Source organism: Macaca mulatta, chromosome 12 (genome assembly GCF_049350105.2).
Source record: "Macaca mulatta isolate MMU2019108-1 chromosome 12, T2T-MMU8v2.0, whole genome shotgun sequence".
NCBI classification, from domain to species: domain Eukaryota; kingdom Metazoa; phylum Chordata; class Mammalia; order Primates; family Cercopithecidae; genus Macaca; species Macaca mulatta.
Genome location: NC_133417.1, coordinates 64955855 through 64983517, shown reverse-complemented (window position 1 = coordinate 64983517; position 27663 = coordinate 64955855). Strand labels below are relative to the sequence as shown.

General features: G+C 39.2%; 1 protein-coding gene across 16 annotated transcripts in view; it reads left to right on the top strand.

Annotated features, from left to right (window-relative positions):
• The window catches only part of ITGB6 (integrin subunit beta 6), a 161956-nt gene that overhangs the window by 95576 nt on the left and 38717 nt on the right, over positions 1 to 27663 (top strand). For all 16 annotated transcript variants that reach the window (XM_077957099.1, XM_077957101.1, XM_077957108.1 and 13 more), the window contains 3 exons: positions 16766 to 16855; positions 20657 to 20791; positions 21005 to 21422. In XM_077957099.1, the coding sequence (XP_077813225.1) occupies positions 16766 to 16855; positions 20657 to 20791; positions 21005 to 21422 (643 nt within the window). The remainder of the gene's footprint in view (positions 1 to 16765; positions 16856 to 20656; positions 20792 to 21004; positions 21423 to 27663) is intronic.

The following is a 27663-nucleotide window of genomic DNA, read 5'->3' as shown; positions in this document are numbered from 1 at the left end:
AGCCTGGGGGTAAACTTTTGCATAATACTGGAAGCCCTGCATTTACTGATAATGAACCTGAGAACCAGCAGAATAAAACCCCACAAGAATGAAAGACCTCACGGGAAGAAAGCCTTCTGAAGAAGGACTCATTTCAGCAAACCCAGTCTGCCCCTAGCTCTGGAAGAAGCACACGGCTCCATGAAAGCGAGGCTTTGCCAGCAAAGAGCTGTTTTTCTTTGACCAGATAAGTAGCACAATACATTCCGCTAGGAATTTTTTTTTTTTTTTTTTTTTTTTTTTTTTTTTTTTTTTTTTTTTTTTGCCTCTGTGCTTTTGCTACTTCCTACATTTCTTTCAAAATCTAGCCTTTGAGTTTGAAAGTCATTACAGCCACAACCCTTTTTCTCCTTTTCTTTTTGCTCTGGGTAGAAAAGTGTTCTATAATCTCTAAATCCTTATAATAAGTGTTCTATAATCTCTGAGTCCATATAGAGACATAGGCATGTGTATATATACATGGCATTATTATCTTAAATTTCTAATAAGATTCCCACCCTCACTTGCTGCTGGCATTTGCACTAGTTTCTCTGGCAGAGGCCTGGTGGAGAAGAGTGAACAGTGGCTATACAGTCAAGACCTATTTCTACCATGTATTCCATCTGTGACTGGACAAGGTACTTACCTGTCCAGTTAAAACTAAGGCTTTAGGTTAAAGAAATCAAAAGAACCCTAGTCCAGTGTTATGGGTTGAATCATGTCCCCTTCCCCCTTTAAAAAATATGTTAAAGATCTAATGCCCAGTACCACAGAATGTGACCTTATTTGGAAGCAGGGTCATTGTGGAAATAATAAGTTAATTTAATAGGAGGTCATATTGGAGTAAGACAGACCCTTAATCGAATATGACTGGTGTCCTTATATGAAGAGACACAGAGACACTGACACTTGAGGTAGAACATTATGTGACAATGGATGCAGAGACTGGAGAGCTGCATCTACAAGCCAAGGGGCTCCAAGGATTGCTGCCAGAACCTATAGCGAGGCGAGCATGGAGCTCAGACTTCCCGCCTCCGGAACAGAACAATTTCTGTCGTTGCAAGCCACCCAGTTTGTGGGACTTCAGCAATCCAAAGAAATGAACACACCCAGTCAGGCTTACTCATTAACCTCCCTCGGAGGTCAGCAATGACATCACAAGTCCAAGATAGCCATTGCCAGGCACCTAACAGAAGTGATCTGGTTAAGAAATCTGGCTCTAGAAAGAGAATATAAGGAAAGAGGATATGAGTGTGTGGGTTCAGCCCTACTACTTCCTGGCTGGATGACGTCAGGCAAGTTAACTACACTTTCTGAGCCTCAGGATCTTGGCCATAAAACAGGAATAATAATGGTACCTAAATAATAGAACTTCTGTGAACAATGAAAGGGAACAACTGTGGGGTCTAAAGGTTAGCTCTAGCTATTGTTTTCCTGGTAGTGGTAAGAGGAAGGTTTGGCATACCTTTAGCCTTGTCTAAACTGAGGGTTCCCTGAGCCAACAAGCCCTGAGTAGGTAAAAAGCAATGTGGTCCACTCCCCATGCATTCCTGCCACTATTCCAAGGCTATAACAAGGTCTCTTCAAGAGCCTGGGGTTTCTGAGGATGCAGGAGGTGCTTGGGGATGTCAAAAGGCTTGTGAGGACCTCTCAATACTGTTGTAAGGCCCCTGAGTTGGCAATTGCAGCTCCTGAGGAAGGGGAGAGACATAGAAAGAAGCAGATGAGATTCCTGTGAGAGCCAAGGAGTCTGCCAGTCTACACCTCCCTTGGCTTTGTCCTCAGGTAGAGGAATCCATTAGGAGCTGATGACTCTTTGTGATCAAATACCCAACAGAACTGAGCCCCTTTCAGAATTACCTGCACTTTCTGCAATTTAAGTGGCATCTTAATTACCCAGAAGCATCCCCTCGATGACAACAACAATGAATCCTTCTCTATGCATTTGTCTTGGAATAGTCATACATTCTGTTGGCCCATTTCTACTGGGGGGCCAGACCTAGGAGTAGAATTGCTAGGTCATAGAGTGTGCTTATGTTCAGCTTTAGTAGTTACTGCCAACTAGTTTTCCAAAATAGTTGTACCAATTTACATTTCTACTACAAGTGTATGAGAGCATTGTCAGGTTTTCAAAAATTTGAGCCATTCTAGTGAAGTGAGTGCACAGTGGCATCTCATTGTGGTTTTAATGTATTTTCCTCTAGAGATTCCTGATGTTGAACACTTCACATACTGATTTGCCACTTGCATATCCATTTTTATTAATATGCATTCTTCTTATTGCTACGTAGAATCATTTAGATATTCTGGTCCCATGTCCTTGGTTAGATGCATGTACCACAGGTATTTTCCTCCCACCCAGTGCCTCCTTCTCATACTCTTAAAGGCATCTTTTGAGAAGAAAATTCTTAATTTTTAAAAACAAATTTTTCGAGCAGTTTTAGGTTCACAGCAAAATTGAGTAGAAGGTATAGTGAGATTTCCCATATACCTCTTGTCTCCATAAATGTATAGCCTTCCCTATTATCATCATCTCCCACCACAGTAGTACATTTGTCATAACTGATGAACCTACATTGATACATCATTATCACCCAAAGTCCAGAGTTTACATTAGGGTTCACTCTTGGTGTTGTACACTTTAGGAGTTATGTACAATTATTATGCATCCACCTTTGTAGTGTCATACAGAGTAATTTCACTGCTCTAAAACTACTCTGTGCTTTGCCTATTCCTCCCTCTCTTACTGACCCCCAACCTCTGGCAACCACTCATTTTTTACTGGCTCCACAGTTTTGCCTTTTCCAGAATGCCAGACAGTGGAAATGCTACTGTATTAGTCTGTTCTCCCATTGCTATAAAGAACTACCCAGAACTGGGTAATTTATAAAGACAAGAGGTTTAATTGACTCAGAGTTCTGCAGGCTATACAGGAAGCATGGCTGGGGAGGCCTCAGGAAACTTACAATCATGGAAGAATGTGAAGGAAAAGCAGGAACGGAGAAGGAGGAAGAGAGAAGGGGGAGTTGCTACATGCTTTTAAACAACCAGATCTCATGAGAGTTCACTCACTATCACGAGAACAGCAAGGGGAAACTTTGTCCCCATGATCCAATCACCTCCAACCAGGCCCCTTCTCCAACATTGGGGATTACAATTCAACATGAGATTTGGGCGAAGACACAAATCCAAACCATACCAACTACCAAATGTAGCCTTTTCAGATTGGCTTCTTTCACTTAATAATACGCATTTAAACTTCTTCCATCTTCTCATAGCTTGATAACTCATTTCTTTGTAGCTCTGAATCATGTTTCGTTTGATGAATGGACCACAGCTTTTTTTTTTTTTTTTTTTTAACCTATTCACCTACTAAAGGACATCTTGGTGGCTTCTAGTTTTGGCAATTATGAATAAAGCGGGTATAAACATCTATGTACAGGATTTTGTGTGGACATGTGTTCAACTTTTTTTTTTAAATACTTTAAGTTCTAGGGTACCTATGCACAAAGTGCAGGTTTGATACATAGGTATACATGTGCCATGTTGGTTTGCTGCACGCATCAACTCATCGATTACATTAGATATTTATTCTAATGCTATCCCTCCCCCAGTCCCTGACAAACCTCAGTGTGTGATGTTCCCTGCCCTGTGTCCAGGTGATCTCATTGTTCAATTTCCACCTGTGAGTGAGAACATTCAGTGCTTGGTTTTCTGTTCTTGTGATAGTTTGCTGAGAATGATGGTTTCCAGCTTCATCCATGTCCCTGCAAAGGACATGAACTCATCCTTTTTATGGCTGCATAGTATTCCATGGTGTATATGTGCCACATTTTCTTAATCCAGTCTATCATTGATGGGCATTTGGGTTGGTTCCAAGTCTTTGCTATTGTGAATAGTGCCGCAATAAACATACGTGTGCATATGCATGTGTCTTTATAGTAGCATGATTTATAATCCTTTGGGTATATACCCAGTAATGGGATGGCTGGGTCAAATGGTATTTCTAGTGCTAGATCCTTGGGTAATCACCACACTGTCTTCCACAATGGTTTAATTTACACTCCCACCAACAGTATAAAAGTGTTCCTATTTCTCCATATCCTCTCCAGCACCTGTTGTTTCCTGACTTTTTAATGATCGCCATTCTGACTGGTGTGAGATGGTATCTCATTGTGGTTTTGATTTGCATTCCTCTGATGACCGGTGATGATGAGCATTCTTTCACATGTCTGTTGGCTGCATAGATGTCTTCTTTTGAGAAGTGCCTGTTCAGATCCTTTGCCCACTTTTTGATGGGGTTGTTTGTTTTTTTCTTGTAAATTTGTTTGAGTTCTTTGTAGATTCTGGATATTAGCCCTTTGTCAGATGGGTATATTGCAAAAATTTTCTCCCACTCTGTAGGTTGCCTGTTCACTCTGATGGTAGTTTCTTTTGCCGTGCAGAAGCTCTTTAGTTTAATTAGATCCCATTTGTCTATTTTGGCTTTTGTTGCCATTGCTTTTGGTGTTTTAGTCATGAAGTCCATGCCCATGCCTATGTCCTGAATGGTATTGCCTAGGTTTTCTTCTAGGGTTTTTTTTTTTTTTTTTTTTTTTTTTTTTTTTTTTTTGAGACAGAGTCTTGCTGTGTCTCCCAGGCTGGAGTGCAGTGGCGTGATCTCGGCTCACTGCAAGCTCCGCCTCCCGGGTTCACGCCATTCTCCCGCCTCAGCCTCCCAAGTAGCTGAGACTACAGGCGCCCGCCACCACGCCCGGCTAGTTTTTTGTATTTTTAGTAGAGACGGGGTTTCACCATGTTAGCCAGGATAGTCTCGATCTCCTGACCTCGTGATCCACCCGCCTCGGCCTCCCAAAGTGCTGGGATTACAGGCTTGAGCCACCGCGCCCGGCCTCTTCTAGGGTTTTTATGGTTTTAGATTTAACATTTAAGTCTTTAATCCGTCTTGAATTAATTTTTGTATAAAGTATAAGGAAGGGATCCAGTTTCAGCTTTCTACATATGGCTAGCCAATTTTCCCAGCACCATTTATTAAGTAGAAAATCCTTTCCCCATTTCTTGTTTTTGTCAGGTTTGTCAAAGATCAGATGGTTGTAAATGTGTGGTGTTATTTCTGAGGCCTCTATTCTGTTCAGTTGGTCTATATATATGTTTTGGTACCAGTACCATGCTGTTTGGTTACTGTAGCCTTGTAGTATAGTTTGAAGTTGGGTAGCATGATGCCTCCAGCTTTGTTCTTTTTGCTTAGGATTGTCCCGGCAATGCAGGCTCTTTTTTGGTTCCATAAGAACTTTAAAGTAGTTTTTTCCCATTCTGTGAAGAAAGTCATTAGTAGCTTAATGGGGATGGCATTGAACCTATAAATTACTTTGGGCAGTATGACCATTTTCATGATATTGATTCTTCCTATCCATGAGCATGGAATGTTCTTCCATTTGTTTGTGTCCTCTTTTTTTTTGAGACAGAGTGTCGCTCTGTCACCCAGGCTGGAGTGCAGTGGCACCATCTCCACTCACTGAAAGCTCCATCCCCCGGGTTCATGCCATTCTCCTGCCTCAGCCTCCCGAGTAGCTGGGACTACAGGTGCCCACCACCATACCTGGCTAATTTTTTTGTATTTTTTTTTTTTTTAGTAGAGATGGGGTTTCACAGTGTTAGCCAGGAGGGTCTCGATCTAATGACCTCGTGATCCACCTGCCTCGGCCTCCCAAAGTGCTGGGATTACAGGCATGAGCCACTGCGTCCAGGCTGTTTGTGTCCTCTTTTATTTCGTTGAGCAGTGGTTTGTAGTTCTCCTTGAAGAGGTCCTTCATATCCCTTGTAAGTTGAATTCCTAGGTATTTTATTCTCTTTGTAGCAATTGTGAATGGGAGTTCACTCATGATTTGGATCTCTGTTTGTTTGTTAATGGTGTATAGGAATGCTTGTGATTTTTGCATATTGATTTTGTATCCTGAGACTTTGCTGAAGTTGCTTATTAGCTTAAGGAGATTTTGGGCTGAGATGATGGGGTTCTCTAAATGTACAATCATGTCATCTGCAATCAGGGACAATTTGACTTCCTCATTTCCTAGCTGAATACCCTTTATTTCTTTCTCTTGCCTGATTACCCTGACCAGAACTTCCAACACTATGTTGAATAGGCGTGGTCAGAAAGGTCATTCTTGTTTTGTGCCAGTTTTCAGAGGGAATGCTTCCAGTTTTTGACCATTCAGTATGATATTGGCTTTTGTTTTGCCATAAATAGCTCTTATTATTTTGAGATACATTCCATCAATACCTAGTTTATGGAGAGTTTTCAGCATGAAGGGTTGTTGAATTTTGTCAAAGGCCTTTTCTGCCTCTGTTGAGATAATCATGTGGTTTTTGTCTTTGGTTCTGTTTATTTGATGGATCACGTTTATTGATTTGTGTATGTTGAACCAGCCTTGCATCCCAGGGATGAAGCCCACTTGATCATGGTGGATAAGCTTTTTGATGTGCTGCTGGATTAAGTTTGCCAGTATTTTCTTGAGGATTTTCGCATCAATGTTCATCAGGGATATTGGTCTAAAATTCTCTTTTTTGTTGTGTCTCTGCCAGGCTTTGTTATCAGGATGATGTTGGCCTCATAAAATGAGTTAGGGAGGATTCCCTCTTTTTCTGTTGATTGGAATAGTTTCAAAATGAATAGTATCAGCTCCTATTTGCACCTCTGGTAGAATTTGGCTGTGAATTCATCTGGTCCTGGCCATTTTTGGTTGGTAGGCTATTAATTACTATCTCAATTTCAGAACTTGTTATTAGTTGATTCAGGTATTCAACTTCTTCCTGGTTTAGTCTTGGGAGGGTGTATGTGTCCAGGAATTTATCCATTTCTTTTATTTTATTCTAGCTTATTTGTGTTGAGGTGTTTATAGTATTCTTTGATGGTAGTTTTTATTTCTGTGGGATTGGTGGTGATACCCTGTTTATCACTTTTGATTGCATCTATTTGATTCTTCTCTCTTTTCTTCTTTATTAGTCTTGCAAGTGGTCTATCAATATAGTTGATCTTTTCAAAAAACCAGAGCCTAGATTCATTGACTTTTTGAAGGGTTTTTTGTGTCTCTCTCTCTTTCAGTTCTGCTCTGATCTTAATTATTTCTTGCCTTCTACTAGCTTTTGAATTTGTTTGCTCTTGCTTCTCTAGTTCTTTTAATTGTATTGATAGGGTGTCGATTTTAGATCTTTCCTGCTTTCTCTTGTGGGCTTTTAGTGCTATAAATTTCCCTCTACACACTGCTTTAAATGTATCCCAGAGATTCTGGTACATTGTGTCTTTGTTCTCATTGGTTTCAAAGAACATCTTTATTTCTGCCTTCATTTCGTTATGTACCCAGTAGTCATTCAGGAGCAGGTTATTCAGTTTCCATGTAGTTGTGCACTTTTGAGTGAGTTTCTTAATCCTGAGTTGTAATTTTATTGCACTGTAGTCTGAGAGACTGTTCATTGTGATTTCTGTTCTTTCCATTTGCTGAGGAGTGCTTTACTTCCAATTATGCGGTCAATTTTAGAATAAGTGCAATGTGGTGCTGGGAAGAATGTATATTCTCTTGATTTGGGGTGGAGAGTTCTGAAGATATCTATTAGGTCTACTTGTTGCAGAGCTGAGTTCAGGTCCTGGATATCCTTGGTAAGCTTCTGTCTCATTTATCTGTCTAATATTGACAGTGGGGTGTTAAAGTCTCTCATTATTATTATATGGATGTCTAAGTCTCTTTATAGGTCTCTAAGGACTTGTTTTATGAATCTGGGTGCTCCTGTGTTAGGTGCATATATATTTAGGATAGTTAGCTCTTCTTGTTGAATTGATCCCTTTACCATTATGTAATGGCCTTCTTTGTCTTTTTTGATCTTTGTTGGTTTAAAGTCTGTTTTATCAGAGACTAAGATTGCAACCCTTGCCTTTTTTTGCTTTCCATTTGCTTTGTAGATCTTCCTCCCTCCCTTTATTTTGAGCCTGTATGTGTCTTTGCACATGAGATGGGTCTCCTGAATACAGCACACTGATGGGTCTTGACTCTTTATCCAATTTGCCAGTCTGTGTCTTTTAATGAGAGCATTTAGTCCCTTTACATTTAAGGTTAACATTGTTATGTGTGAATTTGATCCTGTTATTATGATGTTCGCTGGTTATTTTGTCTGTTAATTGATGCAGTTTCTTCATAGTATCGATGTTCTTTACAATTTTGTGTATTTTTGCAGTGGCTGGTACCAGTTGTTTCTTTGCAAATTTAGTGCTTCCTTCAGGAGCTCCTTGTAAGGCAGGCCTTGTGGTGACAAACTCTCTCAGCATTTGCTTGTCTGTAAAAGATTTTATTTCTCCTTCACTTACAAAGCTGAGTTTAGCTGGATATGAAATTCTGGGTTGAAAATTCTCTCCTTTAAAAATGTTGAATATTGGCTCCCACTCTCTTCTGGCTTGTAGAGTTTCTGCTGAGAGATCCGCTGTTAATCTGATGGGCTTCCCTTTGTGGGTAAACCGACCTTTCTCTCTGGTTGCTCTTAACACTTTTTCCTTCATTTCAACTTTGGTGAATCTGACAATTGTGTGTCTTGGGGTTGCTCTTCTCAAGGAGTATCTTTGTAGTGTTCTTTTCATTTCCTGAATTTGAATGTTGGCTCGCCCTGCTATGTTGGGGAAGTTCTCCTGGATAATATCCTAAAGCATGTTTTACAACTTGGTTCCATTCTCCCCCTCACTTTCACGTACACCAATCAAATGTAGATTTGGTCTTTTCACGTGGTCCCATATTTCTTGGAGGCTTTGTTCATTTCTTTTTACTCTTTTTTTCTCTAACCTTGTTTTCTCACTTTATTTTATTAATTTGATCTTCAATCACTGATACCCTTTCTTCCACTTGATCAAATTGGCTTTTAAAGCTTATGCATGCGTCACGAAGTTCTCGTGCCATGGTTTTCAGCTCCATCAAGTCATTTAAGGCCTTCTCTACACTGTTTATTCTGGTTAGCCATTTGTCTAATCTTTTTTCAAGGTTTTTAGCTTCCTTGCGATGGGTTCGAACATCCTCCTTTAGCTCGGAGAAGTTTGTTATTATCAACCTTCTGAAGCCTACTTCTGTCAACTCGTCAAAGTCATTCTCCATCCAGCTTTGTTCCATTGCTGGTGAGGAGCTGTGATCCTTTGGAGGAGAAGAGGCACTCTGATTTTTAGAATTTTCTGCTTTTCTGCTCTGGATTCTCCCCATCTTTGTTGTTTTATCTACCTTTGGTCTCTGATGTTGGTGACCTACAGATAGGGTTTTGGTGTAGATGACCTTTTTGTTGATGTTGATGCTATTCCTTTTGTTTGTTAGCTTTCCTTCTAACAGTCAGGTCCCTCAGCTGCAGGTCTGTTGGAGTTTGCTGGAGTTCCACTCCAGACCCTGTTTGTCTGGATATCACAAGCAGAGGCTGCAGAAGAGCCAATACTGAAGAACAGCAAATATTGCTGCCTGATCCTTCTTCTGGAAGCTTTGTTCCAGAGGGGCCGCCGCCTATGTAAGGTGTCTGTCAGCTCCTACTGGGAGGTGTCTCCCAATTAGGCTACACGGGGAACAGGGACCCACTTGAGAAGGCAGTCTGTCCATTCTCAGAGCTCAAACACAGTGCTGGGAGAACAACTGCTCTCTTCAGAGCTATGAGACAGGGATGTTTAAGTCTGCAGAAGTTTGCTGCCTTTTATTCAGCTATGCCCTGCCCACAGATGTGGAGTCTAGAGGCAGTAGGCCTTGCTGAGCTACGGTGGTCTCCACCCTGTTTGAGCTTCCTGGCCGCTTTGTTTACCTACTCAAGCCTCAGCAATGGCAGACACCCCTCCCCCAGCCAGGCTGCCGTCTCCCTGATCGATCTCAGACTGCTGCACTAGCAGTGAGCAAGGCTCTGTGGGTGTGGAAGCCACTTAGCCAGGTATGGGAGAGAATCACCTTGTCTGCCAGTTGCTAAGGCCTTGGGAAAAGCACAGTATTTGTGCGGGAATGTCCCGTTTTTTCAGGTAGTCTGTCATGGCTTCCCTTGGCTAGGAAAGGGAAATCCCCCGACCCTTTGCACTTCGTGGGTGAGGTGATGCCCTGCCCTGCTTCAGTTTGCCCTCTGTGGGCTGCACCCACTGTCCAGCCAATTCCACTGAGATGAGCTAGGTACCTCAGTTGAAAATGCAGAAATAACCCATCTTCTGTGTTGATCACGCTGGGAGCTGCAGACCGGAGCTGTTCCTATTCAGCCATCTTGGAAGTTTTCAACTCTTTTTGGTAAATTCCAAAGAGTCTGATCACTGGATCATATGGTAAGTGTTTGTTTTGTTCTGCAAGAAACTACTACACTGTCTTTTGTAGTGGCTGAATCATTTTGCATTCTCACAAGCAATGAATGAGAATTCCTGTTGCTCCATATCCTAGTCAGCATTTGTTGTTGTCAGTGTTCTGGATTTGGGCCATTCTAATACATGCATAATGGTATTTCATTGTTGTTTATTTTGCATTTCCCTGCTGACATTTAATGTGGAGCATCTTTTTATATGCCTATTTGCCATCTCTGTATCTTCTTTGGTAATATGTCTGTTAAGGTCTTTGGCTCATTTTTTAATTGAAATGTTTGTTTTCTTGTTGAGTTTTAAGAGTTCTTTGTATATTTTGGTAATACTCCTGTAGTAGATGTGTATTTTGCAAATATTTTCTTCCAGTCCCTGACTTGTTTTCTTGTTCTCTTGACATCATCTTTCACAGAGTAGAAGTTTTTTATTTTAAGTCCAGCTTATCAATTTTTCTTTCATGGATTGTGCCTTTGGTGTTATATCTAAAAAGTCATCAATAAACTCAAGGTCATCTAGATATTTCTACCATTATCTTTTTGGAGTTTTATTGTTTTGAATTTTACATTTAGGTGTGTGGTCATTTTAAGCTAATGTTTGCAAAGGGCGTAATAATGTGTCTAGATTTTTTTTTCATGTGGATGTCCAGTTGTTCAAGCACCATTTGTTGAAAAGACTATCCTTGTTCCATTGTGTTGCCTTTGCTCCTTTGTCAAGGATCAATTGACCATATTTATGTGAGTCTATTTCTGGGCTCTCTATTCTGTTACATTTGTCTGACTATTCTTTTGTCAATACCATACTCTTTGGATTGCTGCAGCTTTATAGTAAGTTTTGAAGTCAGATAGTGTCAGTCCTCCAACTTTGTTCATCTTCAGTGTTGAGTTGGCTATTCTGGATCTTTTGCCTCTCCATATAAACTTTAGAATCAGTTTGTTAATACCCACAAAATAATTTGATGGCATTTTTATTGGCATTCATTGAATCTATAATGTGTATCTATAAATGAAATTATTAATTTTAAGTCTTATTTATGAATCTTTTCCTTTATGGGTAGTGCTTTTTCTATCCTACTTAAGATATTCTTGTTAATCATAAGGCCATGAAGATAACTCCCCTGACTTCTACAGTGATAAAAGTCAAAATAGTGGTTGTGCTTTTGTGGGGAAGAGTAATGACTGGAAGGCAATACAAGGGAAGATACCAGGGGGTGGTTGTATTCTATTTCTCTTTCTTTCTTTCTCTCTTTCTCTCTCTCTTTCTTTCTCTCTCTCTTTCTTTCTTTCTGTCTCTCTCTCTCTCTCTCCCCCTCCCTCCCTCCCTCCCTCCCTCCCTTCCTTCCTTCCTCCCTCCTTTCCTTTCCTTTCTTTCTTTTTTTTTTTTTTTTCTGAGGCAAGGTCTCACTCTGTCACCCAGGCTGGAATGCAGTGGCTACAGCCTCAACCTCCCAGACTCAAGCAATCTTCCCACCTCAGCCTTCCAGTAGCTGGGACTGCAGGTGCACACCAATATGCCAGGCTAATTTTTGTATTTTTTGTAGAGATGGGGTCTCACTATGTTACCTGGCTGGTCTCGAACTCCTGGGCTTGAGTGATATACCCACCTCAGCCTCCCAAAGTGTTGGGATTACAGGCATGAGCCACTGAGCCCGGCTTATATTCTATTTCTTGATTTTTCTGGGTGATGGTATTTGCTTGTTTACTCTTTAAATATTTCTTGAACTATATACTTATTACTGGCACAATCTGTATGTTATGCTGCCATTAAAGTTTATAAGAAAGAAAGAGAGAGAGAGAAACAGGGGAAGAGAGAGAGACAGAAAGAGAGAGAGAATGCACCACAAGGAGCTGCTAACTAAAGAGATAAAAAGTAATGAAAAAAAAACTTAGAAAGATTAGAAGAGAAATTTGTGAGCAGAGTATATAACATCAAATATTCTCAGTCTATGCAAGCCAATCTTTTAGTAAATGTATTTCAGTAGAATACATATAGTAAGTGTATTTACAGATTAGAAACACTGATGTTGGTTAATAATACAATATTGAAAACAAACAGTGCTGTGAGCATAAAATAAAGTAATATTAGTGACACATTAGTGAGGCTTCATAAAGAGAGTTAAGCAAGCAGAATCTAAAGGGAAGCAGCCGGCTGCTCTGAGCATTTGGTTTTACAAATTCTTTATTAAAATGTGATAGATTTGATCATTAAACATCGTATATGTGCATCAAAATATCATACTGTACCCCATAAATGTGAACAGTTTATTATGCATCCATTAAAATAATAATAAAAGCAAGAAAAAAATTGCTGCTAGCTGATATGTGACCACTTGACTTGTGACTTCTCACCCTCAAATGAGGGGCATGTGTCACATGGTCTCTATCAAATGAGGGCTACTGAGCTCTGAGGTGGGAGGGGTCTCTGAGACTACAGTAGAAATGTCATAAGATTAGGCTATAAGGGCCCAGTAGAGTCACTGTCCAAAGCAGAAACCAAATCAACGTACCCAGCAAGGATACAGTTAATATGAAACATTGACCCAGCAGACATCCAGGTTCTGAAGAGCTAACCACACAGCAGGTGTAGTTGGAGCAGGAACAGGGGTAACATCAGGAGCTTCCTTTTCTGCAGGACAGAAAGCCAGAATATCACAAAGCCAGAGAGGCTCTGTAAGGTCCTCAACACGAGTCTTGTTGAAGAGAAGGCCAACCAACAGCCTGTCCACAGTTAACCAGGCAGCAGGTGTGTGACTGCATGTTCCTCTGCCCTGAGCCAAGCAGGAGTGCACACCTGACAGCTGGTTCTGGCAGCCAGACACTGAGAGGCACCAAACCGGGAGTCCCTCTCTGAGAGGAGCCCAGGATGTGCAGGTGGGAATGCAGGTGATTTCCTCTGTATCACACCTGCCTGCTAAATAGCTCTCTGTTGGTTTGTTATCCTTTCTCTTCCACAAAGAGGAGATTTCCAGGGAACAAACGCAGACTGTTAGATACACACATAATCTTTTTGGAGATGGGGGCCGAGTGAAGAGATAAATAGAGCTTGAAGAAGGAAGTTAAGAAAACTAAGGTAATCAGAAAGAATGAGTGAGAAAAGCAACCTCAGGAACTTCTGGGTGGTATGGTAGGGAGGACGAGGAAAATCCATAATTAGGATAATCTGCAGATAGATAATAGAGAATTCAGGCCCAAGCATCAGAGCTTGCAATTCTAATCAGCTCATGCAACATCATGTTTGCAGTGTTCACCATTTCTAATATCCAAGCATCATCTTTTAGAGTCACAAATACTATAATTCATCGCATCCAGGCATGCAAAATCATCCTTTTTCTAACATTAAACATGTTTAATTACAACAATTTATAATAGTGCGTTAAGACTTTAATGAAAGGAAGGCATTTGATACATGATATTTACAGTAATCATAATACTACAATATTTAAAGTATGAATTTTGACAGTGTTAGAGCAGGAAGCCAAATTGTCCATATTTTTAGTTAATTATTTGAAATGCTTTTGAGGGGACTCAGCATCCAGAAATTAATAGTTTTCCTCTGTGCAACTGTCAGTGTCACCACTGGTTACTGCTACTGGCTGCCAACCCTTTTATATTATCACTGTAGTGGCAGTCAGCGATTAATGCTAACCACTTGTCCTAATAGCCAAATGCCAAATGTCATACCACATGCAGGATTATAATTATGCTTTAGGAAGTGGATGGGTTTGGCTTTGTTAGCCAAGAATTAACCACAAATTTGGAGGCCACTGGAACTAGTGCAGAATGTATCTGTGACACCTCAGTGTTGGGGTTCTTAGGATGTTTTTCAAGGATAGCAGTTTTGTAGAAAGCTAAGAGCCTTGAAATCATTTTCCTAAGGGACCTAAATGTTTCTTTGTCAAGCTCGAAAGGTTCCCTCTGCCATCTCTTCTGGGATCAGTCAAATTTACACACATTCCAGCTTCACTTAAGTGGAATTCAAGTTCCTGTATAGGTATTCGCCGTTAACCACATGTAACATGCTTCACAGCCCTTTGTGACATGTGTTTATTTGAAAAGGTAAGTCCGTAAACCAGTGCCTTCCTTGTATTTTACAAGTTTTCCCTGACTCAGGGAAACAAAAGGGGGTCCTCCATCATCAGGCAGCAATGTGGGACACAGAGTAAGGTAAGGAATGTTACCTGGATTACTGCCCACAGCCTCCTCAATAATAAAACAGTGTCAAGGCAGAGCAGCATCTCACACTGTTAAGAGTTCGGATTTTGCCAGGCTCAGTGGCTCACATCTGTAATCCCAATGCTTTGGAAGGCGGAGGTGAGAGCATTGCTTGAGCCTAGGAGTTCAAGGCTACAGTGAGCTATTATCAGGCCACTCACTGCACTCCAGCCTGGGCAACAGAGTGAGACCCTGTCTCTAAAAATAAAAATTAACAACAACAAAAAAAGAATTTAGATTTCTACTGACTTCAAACTTCAACACAATCATGACCACTGAAATAAGAGGAACATTACAAATCCTCAAATCAAAACCAAAGCCCATTTTTCCAAATAGGTGTGGAAAGTGTGGACTCACCCAAGGATCCACTTATATCAAGTGCCCAGGACACCCTGCATGCTTTCTGTGTTCTAATGTTGCCCTCGCTTCATTTGTTCCTCTGCTTGGTTCCTTTTGTCCTAATTTATTTTCTTGGTATCACTATTATAGTTAATGATAGTTATCCATTCTAATTTAGTTTTTTTGCATTTTCTAAAACACTTAAATCTTCTTTAAATAAGATAGAATATCATTATGTTTGAACTATATGAGATACCCTAAATCCTTCATTCAAAGCTTACTTACTTTTTTTCTACGTACAATTTTAATAAATTCAGCCATCCAATTTCATAGCACACAGCAACTCAGAAGACCACAGCTGACAGAAGGAGTGGTTGTTGACATAGTACAGTATAGCAAACCTACTCAGCAGATGTTGAATGCAACAGTAAATAGATAAATGAGTAAATTAGTAGGTGAGTAAGACCTTAGAGCTCACCAAGGAGAAGGTAGAAATCATTTAAAAACACATATAAGAAGCAACAACATAACAGTCAGGGTCCACTTGATATGGGTGTGACCTCTCTGGAGGTTTCAAAAGCCTTTGATGATTATAGAGCCATAGTTTATTTAATTTATTATGACTGTTTTTTTGAGACGGGGTCTCACTTTGTCACCCAGGTTGGCGTGCAGTGGCACCATATCAGCTCACTGCAGCCTCAACCTCCTGGGCTTAAGTGATCCTCCTGCCTCAGCCTCCAAGTAGCTGGGACCACAGGAGTGACACCACACCCAGCTAATTTTTGTATTTTTAGTAGAGATGGTGTTTCACCATGTTGGCCAGGCTGGCCTCGAACTCCTCAGCCCAAGTGATCTGCCTGCCTTGACCTCCCAAAGTGCTGGGATTACAGACGTGAGGCAGCATGCCTGGTGAAACTATAGTTAATATTGATAAGTAATAACTCCATTCCTTCAAGAAAAAAGTGAGAGTATTTTGAGGAATCTTTGTTTAAGAAGACAGGTATGTGTATCACACACCTTAGAAAACTTTTCATTTGAAAACAACAAAATTTAAAACATAAAACTCCAGGGTGGGAAAATTTCCAGCTGTCTGGAAAATTCCCTTCTTTGCCGTGCCTCATTCCACGCCCATGCCCAATGCCTGGAGTGATGATGAACTCATATTGCTAGTTCTCAGGTGGGAATGATGCCTCAGGAAAAAACACTGTGGGTAAATAATGCTTTCTGCACTAGTTTCTGACTCACTCCATGGTGATGTGGTGGGAGCAATTCCAACCAACCCCAGCACGGTGCTAGCATCCTGAAAGGGAGCACGTTACCAGAGGAAGAGAGAGCTCAGTGCAAGCATCCAATAATTCACTCTTTCTCCACCAAGCGGTTACTCCTTAAGACCTCTTAACTGAATGACTTACAGAGCGACCTGATTCCCCTCATTGCCTGTGTGCACCAAACCTTGGTTTCTGCAACTTTACAAAAAGATAAGTTCCTGGTTGTGTGCTGAGAACGTTTTGGACAAAGGATGCTTCACGAATGGAAGACGTTATATAAATGTTACTATTATTTGAGACTTGACTCCTCTGGAGACAAAAATCACAGCCCTAGACCATGGCAATCACAGCCCTCGACCATGGCAACCACAGACCCTAGATTTCCCCAGTGCTGACTCCGTCCAGTCTATTTTCCACTTGAGCACAGGAAGCAGCACAAAGTAAAGGCTACGGTTTCAGGAGAAAAGCAGGTTTGTTATCACGAACCTGTTTTCCCCGGCCAGTTAAATAGAGGCAATCATAGCCAGCAGGCTCAAACCCACACTTTTCTCAATTACCGGAGGGAAACAAAGATTGACTTACTCTTTTTCTGTTTACAGAATTACGCAAAACTTATTCCTGGAGCTACAGTAGGGCTACTTCAGAAGGACTCCGGAAACATTCTCCAGCTGATCATCTCAGCTTATGAAGTAGGATATTTTACAGCTGGCATCTTTTTTGCATTTCTTTGGTATTCAAAAACTAAGATGTGATTTAGGCAGTTAAATGTTAGTTACTTGTTGGTAGAGAGAATGCTTATCCAAAAAATGTCTCTGCATGAATGCAATCAAAATATAAATTTTGTTCATTTTGCTTGCTGATCTTCTTCCTGGGAGGTGGAGCTGAAGATAGAAAAATCATAAAACTGATCATAAAGTTGAGGTTGTTTTTATAATAATAAGCAACAGCAACATTGTTGCCAGCAAAATTTTAAAGCCTCCATGAGTCATACAATTAAGCTCTCCTCTGTCTGAAAAAAATGAAGTTTAAATTGCCAGTGAGTGACAGAGTTATGTAGAGAGCTAACTCCACAAGCTTGACGATACTAGGTCATAACTCAAGCAAAAATACAAGTGCTGGCTGTGCACCAAAACACCGGTACACAAGGAATGCCACTTTTTAGTCTCTATACTTCTGGGAACTAGGGACATTTTCCACTGGTTTATGAGCAGGTGTGTAAACTTTTGCTTTGACTTTGGGAATTAGTACCTGAGGACAGAATTTCTCCCTTAAAATTAGAACATATACCTACGGTGTTGTTATGTTCTCATTCTTTGTCTCCATTTCATAACTCCGTTAGTCAACAATGGATGGCCGGTTGTCAATTATTTTTAATTTTGGTTCCTAAATATCATCCCTCCCTTTGTTTGCCTCTATTGACAAAGAAATACACATGCAGAGAAAGAAAGAAGAAGCCCTAAATTAGGATAGGAATGAAAAAAGGGAAAATTTTTAGTAAGGAGTAAAGCTCCAGTATTTACTGTAAACAGCAACTGTGTAAGAACAAGTGAATAACAATTCTCCTGATTTTTGATGTTTTAAAATTACAAAAAAAAAAAGGCCCATATGTAATATACGCCAACATTTAGCGTGTACTGAACCAGCATTCCTTAAATAAAATGACATATCAGAATCAACATGGAAAGTTTTTAAAAATAGGCCTATCCAGATTCCTCTCACAGACATCTTTGAAGGACTTTAGGGGAAATGAGAGCTATATATTTTGGAAAGAAAAAAAAAGTTTCCAATAATTTTGACATTGGCCCACCAATTTTGAAACTACCCCGAAGGAAGAAAAGCAAGATATTCCTTCTCAAGTATTTCATTTCTTCAGAAAATAAAAATACAGATGTGTCCATTAAAATTATAGGATGATGGTTTGGTTTGGTTTGTTTTACTGATAGCCTCAGAAATTTCAGTTTTCTTAGGTCACATCAAATTAATCACCACGTTAGCTCATGCTTGAAATTCTCCCAGGCAGGAATGCTCATCCACAAAATGCTATAAAAACCTTCCTCCCTCTCATGCAGTAATTAAAGTTTTAATTTGTAGAATCAAATAAAATCACACAGCAATCCTTCACTGTATCAGAATGCACTCCATTTTTTCGAACCCAATACTCTCAACAGTGTTGGCCACTAACATCTTCAGAGAAACTAAGGAGACTAGAAAACACTGAATTGTCAAAAATATTTCCCCCTCCAGTGAGAGCAGCCCCCATGCCTCTGCTTGCTCTGCCAGAGGTTACGGCTCACTTTATGATCTCAAATACTTACGTAACTTACAGGATAGTTGAAATCAAGGCATTAAACATTTGAATTAAGTCTTCTGTCCTTGTTTTACTATCTCAGAAATACTAAGACGTGTCTATTATTCTTAAATGAAACCATCTTGCACTGGAGTTATTATTGGAACTTTATGATTCACAAGGCAAAGTCTGTAATGGATCCTGGCACTAGTTCAAATTATTTTTCTACTGTTATTTTTAAATGTATACTAAAAAGAATTTAAAAATATGAGGACCTATAGGCTGAATTTCTTTCTAGTCTATAAAAAGAGAGAGAAGGAAAGAGAATACTTTGAAAGAAAACGTAAAATGCTTCTGACGGACCTCTAGTAGGGCAGAGGTAGACAATTTGTGTTTATAACTTTGTGGCTACAAACTTCAGCTCAGTATTTTACAGTGCCATATTGATATTTTTAAAAAGCTTAAATACCAATGTGTACTTATCTGATCATCATTCACTAATGTCCTTACTTCCCTAATCGTATAATAAAGGCTACCAAAATATCAGCAATCCCAAGGATAAGTTCCTCTGCTGGTGTTTAAATCCCAGGAGGGAATTGACTTGGTTTCTTTTGTTTTTCCTGGTTCATAAGAGATGCTCAAAAAATGAATGAATGAAACGATGAAAACTACAAATAAGCATTTATGTCCTTTCTTTGGGAAATTCAGACTAAAATATTCCTGGTCAAATTTGCAATATGCTGTTAAATTACAGTAATGCTGAAATTTCCTTTACTTAGATCAGATCATGTCATCCACTAGTCCTTATAATTGCTGTCACAGTCTTTTAGCTCATATCCCTTAACTTTTATTTAGCTCCCGACTTTATCTCCAACATTGCTTCTATTTTAATCTTATTATTTCGGCATAAGCAGATTTTGGAGGAAGGCAGGGTCATTTTACTATACATCTGGCGAAATTACACATAAAGTATCAAAGCATCTCATTTCTCCATAAATATATACACCTATTACATACCCACACAAATTTAAAATAAAACAAATTTTTAAAAATTACACTTAAGGGAAATTTGAAGCTGAATATGCTTTTTAAATGCCAACAAGAAAATGGATATGTGGACTTAAAACTTTTGGATTAACTGAAGCATAAATTTATTTATAGTATTTTAAAATTGGTTTTATTCTGTTTTTTTTATTTTTCATAATTTGGTTTGCTTCACCTACAATACAGACTTTTGTTTTATAAGTGAACAAGGAATAAAGAAAGTAAGATAATAAACTTCTTGAGGGCAGAAGGCTTTCTTACAGTATTCCCCAGACCTAACTCTACACTAAATGTGCAATAGGTACTAAATACATTCCAATATTGATTTTAAGGCACACTTTCCCCCCACATTTTAACATCTCTAAAATTGAGCTCCATCTTACAACTGATGGTGAGTTACAATCACCATTGTGGTGCCAGGCAGCAGTCATGATGTAGTTTTCATGGACAATTGTGATTGTACTCACTTCAATTAGTTAAAGGCATTGTTGCTACTTAAGTATTAAGTTTAATTGCTGTTTTAACATATCTTTAAAAGTGTGTACTATGATTCGATATTGAAATGAAAAGTTTATTATGTATGCAGAAATGTACCAAAACAGAGCAGCAGGGTGTAAATTTGATATCAATGAGTCAAATATTCATTGGTGGAGGAATGACTTCAATTCTGGATTCTTTGCAAAGCAACAAACAGCTGGTTTACGGGAGCTAAGAAATCATGATACACATAAAGGAAGCTGTTGTTAAATTTTGTTACTGAGATATAAGCAAAAGAATTGCCTTTTATATGCCAATCTGCGCAACTCAGGGCAGGAGAATTTGCCAAATCCTTCAGAATGGATAAAATAATTTTCAAAGCAATGGTAGATGGATAGGACTGATTCATATGTTGTGCAGAACCATCTTGAGGTATTTTGTCATAGTTTAATGTCATAAGATAATGGTGTATCTTATAATTGTTGGCACCTTAGATTTGATAATATATAAAATGTATGTATGATTGCTCACTTTCTTGCTTTTGATTGGTAATATACTGAATTTCTTTTGACACCCAATTTAGTTTTATTCATTTGTAGTTCAATGAACATGATTCAGTTTCTTCTTCTGGCTATATTTTTGGGGTTGTGACTTCACTGAACTCTTTATATTGTAACTAAAGGAACTGCGGTCTGAGGTGGAACTGGAAGTATTAGGAGACACTGAAGGACTCAACTTGTCATTTACAGCCATCTGTAACAACGGTACATTCTTCCAACACCAAAAGAAATGCTCTCACATGAAAGTGGGAGACACAGTAAGTAGCTGTCCAATAGATCGTCTGAATAAATACCTGGATGGGTCAGAAGTTAGCTGAGCTCACTGAAGTTGGATTTCTTTCAAGAATTTTCAAAGCAATTTTCAAAGATTTTCTAGTAAATGCTTTTGGCAAAGCTGATTTCCATGAAGCCTTGTTTCACCTCATGCATTTTGGTGGATGGAGGGAGATAATTAGTATTTTCTTTTCCAGGCTTCCTTCAATGTGACTGTGAATATCCCAAACTGTGAGAGAAGAAGCAGGCACATTATCATAAAGCCTGTGGGACTGGGGGACGCCCTGGAATTACTTGTCAGTCCAGAATGCAACTGCGACTGTCAGAAAGAAGTGGAAGTGAACAGCTCCAAGTGTCACCACGGGAACGGCTCCTTCCAGTGTGGGGTGTGTGCCTGCCACCCTGGCCACATGGGGCCTCGCTGTGAGTGTGGCGAGGACATGCTGAGCACAGATTCCTGCAAGGAGGCCCCAGATCATCCCTCCTGCAGTGGAAGGGGTGACTGCTACTGTGGACAGTGTATCTGCCACTTGTCTCCCTATGGAAACATTTATGGGCCTTATTGCCAGTGTGACAATTTTTCCTGCGTGAGACACAAAGGGCTGCTCTGCGGAGGTAGGCTATGTCGAAATTCATCTTACCCTGTGGCTGCTCAAGTATCAGCAAGGGGGTTGGCATCCTCTGCACCTTCCACAGTTTCCTGGGCATAGTAGGTGCTCAGTAAATATTTGCTGATCAGCCTTAGACCACGGGTAACTGAATCTTCTCTTGTAGGTTTTCTGGCTCTAACATTCACTTGGGGTGAGATTTCTGCCAACTGAGCTTATGTCTATTTTGTTTCCCTAAGCGTAGATGAAAGATAAAAGGGCCTTCTCTCTGGCTGTCACCCGGACTCTACACAAGTGCCTATAATAGGAACTCCATTGCCTTCCAGGTTTTTCTGGACCAAGCTGCTGTGTCTGACTGTTACCTTTTAAATGTATATGACTTTGGAAAAGTGAAAACTAGATAGACTGCTAAATGAGCATGCTACCAAGGATAAAGAGCACAAAAATATATTAAATGGGCTTTCAGGGCCTTCACTCATTCCACAAATATTTATTAAACACCTACTATGTGACACATACTAGGTTAGGCACTGGGCATAAGAAAGATGAGTAAGTGCATATGTGAAAAGGCTGCAGGAAGGACAAGGATGGAAAATTACTTGGAATATCTTGAGAAATTTGAGAAAAATTTAAAATAGAAGTATGTATGTTTTAATATCCTATGTAGATGTAAAATCACTATAGTTTAAGGATATATTGCATATGAATATTGTAAAATTCTTTTTTATATATACACATATATATGTGTAATCTATTCAGAAAAGAATTACAAATATGTTAATATACTCTTAAACAATATAAATTTGTCTTATAGATTGAAATATTAACTGAATGCTGAATTTAAGCTTCAGTGTCTCTGTTCTTCACACTCTGTAAGCAGACAGCTATTCAAATCAGAAAGCCATTATCTTTACAGAAAACTAAGCAAGTTATGTTTTTAAAAGACAGTGTTAGGAACATATAAAAAAGACTAATTTGGGGGGGAAAAAGACCTGAAAGAAAGAAGCATCAAAGAATTCCAAGCTTTCTGAAAACCATTTGATACCCTTAGAAGTGTACCTACCTTTCATTTCTTTGCTGCTGCTGTTGCAACCAATAAGTTCTTCTGAGAATATATGGCTTTTTCCCTCCAGAGAGTGAAAAATGTATGGTCTGTTCTGATCGAGACACATTTCTCTCCCTTTTCATCCAAAGGTTGATTTCCTGGTTTAATAGGTATGTTTCCAAACCCACATCAGTCCTCTTTTCACATGATGCAGATGGGGCACAATCTGAAGGTGACAAGAAGCCAGCCAAAGGCCGTCACCACATCACAGAGAGGATATATTGGGCAGAATCCCATACTGCATGTCTAATAGAAATCTTGTAATAAAATACATGTTCAAAACACTTGAAATTACCTTTCAAAAAGCCCTAAGTGTAATCTAACAAAATATAATAGAGATACTAACACGACCTATATTTCACCCTTTAAATCTTGGATCAAAGAGATCTAAGGCAGTATAAAATTCTGAACTGTGTTTAGCAATAGAGCTTTCCTTGATGGTCTTTCACTTTATTTTGTACCATGCATGAGGAACAGAAATAAACTAAAAAAGAGTTGACTTGATCTGTGGATTGTAGCTAGGAAGGTCTGACAACAGTGCCTCTCTTTGAGTCAGATACAGTGATTGCTACAGAAATTCTATTTAGAAAATACGATTTATTTAGCTAGATTCAGAAAACTTCACCAATGCCAATTTCCTTCAGCCATTCCTGTTTCTCAAAAGCTATTTTGGTTTTTAGTAACATCACAAAGGATGTTGCTGTATAATTAGTAACTTTTCTTTCAAAAGGTATAATGAAAGTAAAGGCAGTTATAACAAATGGTTAACAAATGGTTATGGAGTACCTACTATGTGCCTGGCATTGTGCTTAGTGCAGGGACAAAAATTGTGCCTGGCATTGGAATAGACACGCTACTGCTGCTGTAGTTTTATGTGCAACTGAGGATCAAACATGCTACAGCTCAGCACTTGTGTGGATCTCCAGTTTATAACTAATATACTCAGCAATGTGCCACTTTTCTGAAGAGCTATTATCGAAATGTTCTTTTTCATACAGCCTCTTTCATCCATCTGTAAGCACTCAAAGATACAGAGCTCCATTGATTTTTTTGCTTGCCCAAATTCCATTAGTCTCCTATATTTTGATTCTAAGAGATGGAAACTAACAGGCAAATGGCATTAGAGAAACACTTGCTGCCATTATGCGCTTACAGTTACTGTCAATGGCATTCCAGAAAGATTCATCCCTCTGAAATACCATGGTAATTTTTTCTTGATCTTTGGTTATCATTTTGTCCCTCCATGAAACCAATAGGAAAGTTTTGTTGTTGTTGTTGTTGCTGTTGTTGTTGTTGTATGAACCAGTACTCTAGATAATTGGTTGTTTGAGGATATCGATTAGCAACTTTGGAAACCAGGTCAGTGGCTCTGGAAGGCCAGCACAGAGGAGGGCTTCTAAATTCTGAAAGGAGCGCCATGTTTTTGCCGTGATGGTTCTTTTCTACTGCTCCAGGAAGGATTTTCTAAATTTCTGCCAAGTACTTCCTACATGCAATGATATACTTGAGCATTCTCAAAGCATTTGGAAATGCATCTTTTCTTTAATAATATTTGTAAATCATATTAATTTTCCAGAATCAACTGTAATATGGAATTTCTTCCTGTTATAAAAGTAAGTTTCCCCTTTTGTTGAGGAAGAAACAAAAAGATATTGTAGTTTAGAAGATCATTTACAGGTAAAAATGAAATGAATGCCTTTGTCCCAAATCATTTAATTATTCTTTGCTTTGAATTAATTATGTCAACTATAAATTGCATAGGTTATGAAATGCAGTTGAAATATATCTTAATATCATGAATCCAGGTAAATTTCAACTCATCTTTCATTAGACAACGCACACAAACACACACTTTAAGATGGTGTGAAAGTGATATAAATTTAGTATGTTGTTCGACTTACAGTGATGTTATGTCTGGATAAGCCCATTATTTTACATTTTACAATGAGTTTATCCAGACATAATCCTATCACAAGTCCAGAAGCATCTATACATACATGCGTGTATGTGTATATATAGAGAGTATATAGAGAATATATAAAGAGAATATATATGTATATACACATTAGTCATCCACCACATAATGACGATTTTGTCAACAACACAGCACATATACGATCGTTGTCCCATAATTTTATAATACTGTATTTTTACTGTACCTTTTCTATGTCTAGATACACAAATGCTCACCATGGTGTTACAATTGCCCCCAGTATCCAGTACAGTAACATATTGTATAGGTTTATAGCCTAGGAGCAATAGGCTATACCATATAACCTAGGTGTGCAGTAGGTTTACCATCTAAGTTTGTGTAAGTATACTTTATGATGTTTACACAGTGATGAAATCACCTAATGATGCATTTCTCGTTACATATTCCCATTGTTAAAAGACACATGACTGTGTGTGTGTGTGTGTGTGTATGCGCACATATACATATATACATACATGTATATATACATATATGCACACACATACCTAGAGAAATCAGAATCCAACTTCAAAATCTTTGTGGCTATCATCTTTGTTTGGTGATTTTTGACCAAAGAATTAAGCCCGGGACTCTCCTGCTCCAAGTTCCTTAGAGCCCAGTCATCAAAATAGAAAAGTAAGCCACTTGCTAGACCAAAGTTTACAAGAGAAAGTCCACAATTCTTCCTCCTACAGTGAACTTGGCAGTGTCTCCTACAAGTAGAATCCTGTTTCACTTGTGATTTTTTTCTACATCCACTTTGTTTTCAGTAAAAGTATAGGAATTTTAATACTGATAGATAATTTTGTTTACAAATTCTTCCTACTGGATAGTTTTCAGAAATAATGCCAGTAACTAACACTTGTACAGTGCTTATTTATGGGTCAGGTACCGTTCTAAACACTGTTATATACTGTCTTAGGTAATCCTAAATTTTGCTGGAAGAGCAAAACTTATGAGGCAAAATGCTTAATGCACATTTCTTTTTCTTTCTTTTTTTTTTTTTTTCAAGAAAAGTATCAGTTACGAGAGTTTGCAAATAAATGTTATTTGTTTGGAACATCCAACACCTATGTTAGTGTCTTACGCATGGTAGGCACCCAGAATAATATTATGGAAATAACACACAAGTCCATTATTTTAAACACTTTTAAAATCATTTTTGAAGTATTTCATACATCATTAAGTGGCCATATCCAAAGGGGCTCTTTAGGATTAGATGGGTTACTTGTCTACAGCAAAAGTGTCCAGGTACCTCTCTCTTTAACAGTCTCTGCCCCATGCCTCTGCAACATCACTTCTGTTCCCCCCCTACCTCTTGGTCTCTTCTGTAGGGATCCTTTTTTTCTGATCACATTTTAAGTCCTGAAGCTCTCCAGAGTTTTTCTCACTCTGCCTACTTGCCCTAGATGACCTGATCCATGAAAACTTCAACTACCACCTTTCCCTAATGGATCCCAAACCCCAAACTTCAGGCCCATATATATATTCAACCTCCTACTGGGATGTCCCACAGGCCCCTTGAGCTCCTCAGGGCCAAAATGAACTCATCATCTTCCCCACCCAAAGCTGCTTCTCCTCCTCTGCTTCAATAATTAGGTTCTACTCTGTGCCAGGTATTGGTGATACGGCAGTGACCATGAGCTAACTTCCACTCCAGTTCAGTGAAAAGCCACATCATCCATCTAGCTGCTCAGTCTAGTCACCTGGGGAGAATTCCATCCCTCTGTCTCTTCCCTCAACCCTCCGCCTGGCACCAATCGCACCCACACCCTGAGCATTCCATGCCCGAATATATATTCTTTCCTCGCTGCTCCCATGGGCACTGCCTTGGTTCATGGTCTCATATCTTCTTGCCTCTACTCTTGATTTTTCTATCTGTAGCTTGACCTGTCTACTGCTGCTAAAAAATGTCTAGATAAAACTTTCAGGATGGAAGCTCTTCCTTTAGCCAATAAGGCTTTTCATTGTCTGACTTCTGACTTTTTGTTGTCCTTTCCATTTCCCCACCTGCCACACTCCATATGCACCTTTGGCTCTATCCATAGGAAAGTTTTGTGGGTGTTAAGCAGGTCGAATGATCCCACATGCATTCCTGAAATGCATAGAACCTTTTTTTTTTTTTCTGTATTGTCTACCTGTATCTTTCAAATTCAGCTCAAGCATCACTTCCTTTGGAACCCTCAAATCTCCAGTCTAATTTGGAAACTATTCCCCTATGTATATTTATTAGTAGTAGTATTCGTTAGCCTGCCTCCTACACTAAATTATAAGTTCGATGACCTTGTCTTATTTAATTTTATATCCTCATAACTAATACAATCTTTGGCACATAGTATATGCTCAATTAAAGTGTGTTAAGTAGTGAATTTTTTGAGCACTCAGTGTATGCCTATGGGATTTCTAACTGGTGAATGCAAAATTAGGAGATATATACATTATCTCATCCAGTCACAAGCATTGAAAGTAGAATTTATTCTGTCTGTTTTAGAGATGAGACGCTCATGATCACACAACTTGAGTGATATAGAGGGGTGGGCTTTAATCCCGGTCTGTCTTGCATCATTATCCTATGGCATCTTAACTAAAAGCAAAAAATAAAAATAAATAAATAAATATGCATAGAGACATACATTCACATCAAATATCTTTTACATGCTTTCTGGATTACCTCATTTGGTCTGATTACAAATTCCATGTCATGTAATATGTGGATGAAAAGAGTCAAACTATAAAATATTTGAAGAGATTTATTCTGAGCCAAATATGAGTGACCATGGCCCGTTACACAGCCACAGGAGATCCTAAGGACCTGTGCCTGAGGTGGTCAGGGCACAGCTTGGTTTTATGCATTTTAGGGAGACATAAGACATCAATCAATACATGTAAGATGTACATTGGTTCTGTTCAGAAAGGTGGGACAACTCAAAGGGGATGGGCAGGGCTCTCAGGTCATAGTGGTTGGTGATTGGCTGAAAGAGTGTATCTAAAGACCTGGAATCAATAGAAGGGAGTACCTGGGTTAAGATAAGGGATTGTGGAGAACAGGGTTCGTATTATGCAGGTAGCAGGCTTCAGAGAGAACAGATTGCAAACATTTCCTAGAAGACTTAAAAAAGGTTCCAGATTCTTAGTTAATTCTCTCTTGGATCAGGAAGAAGATCTGGAAAG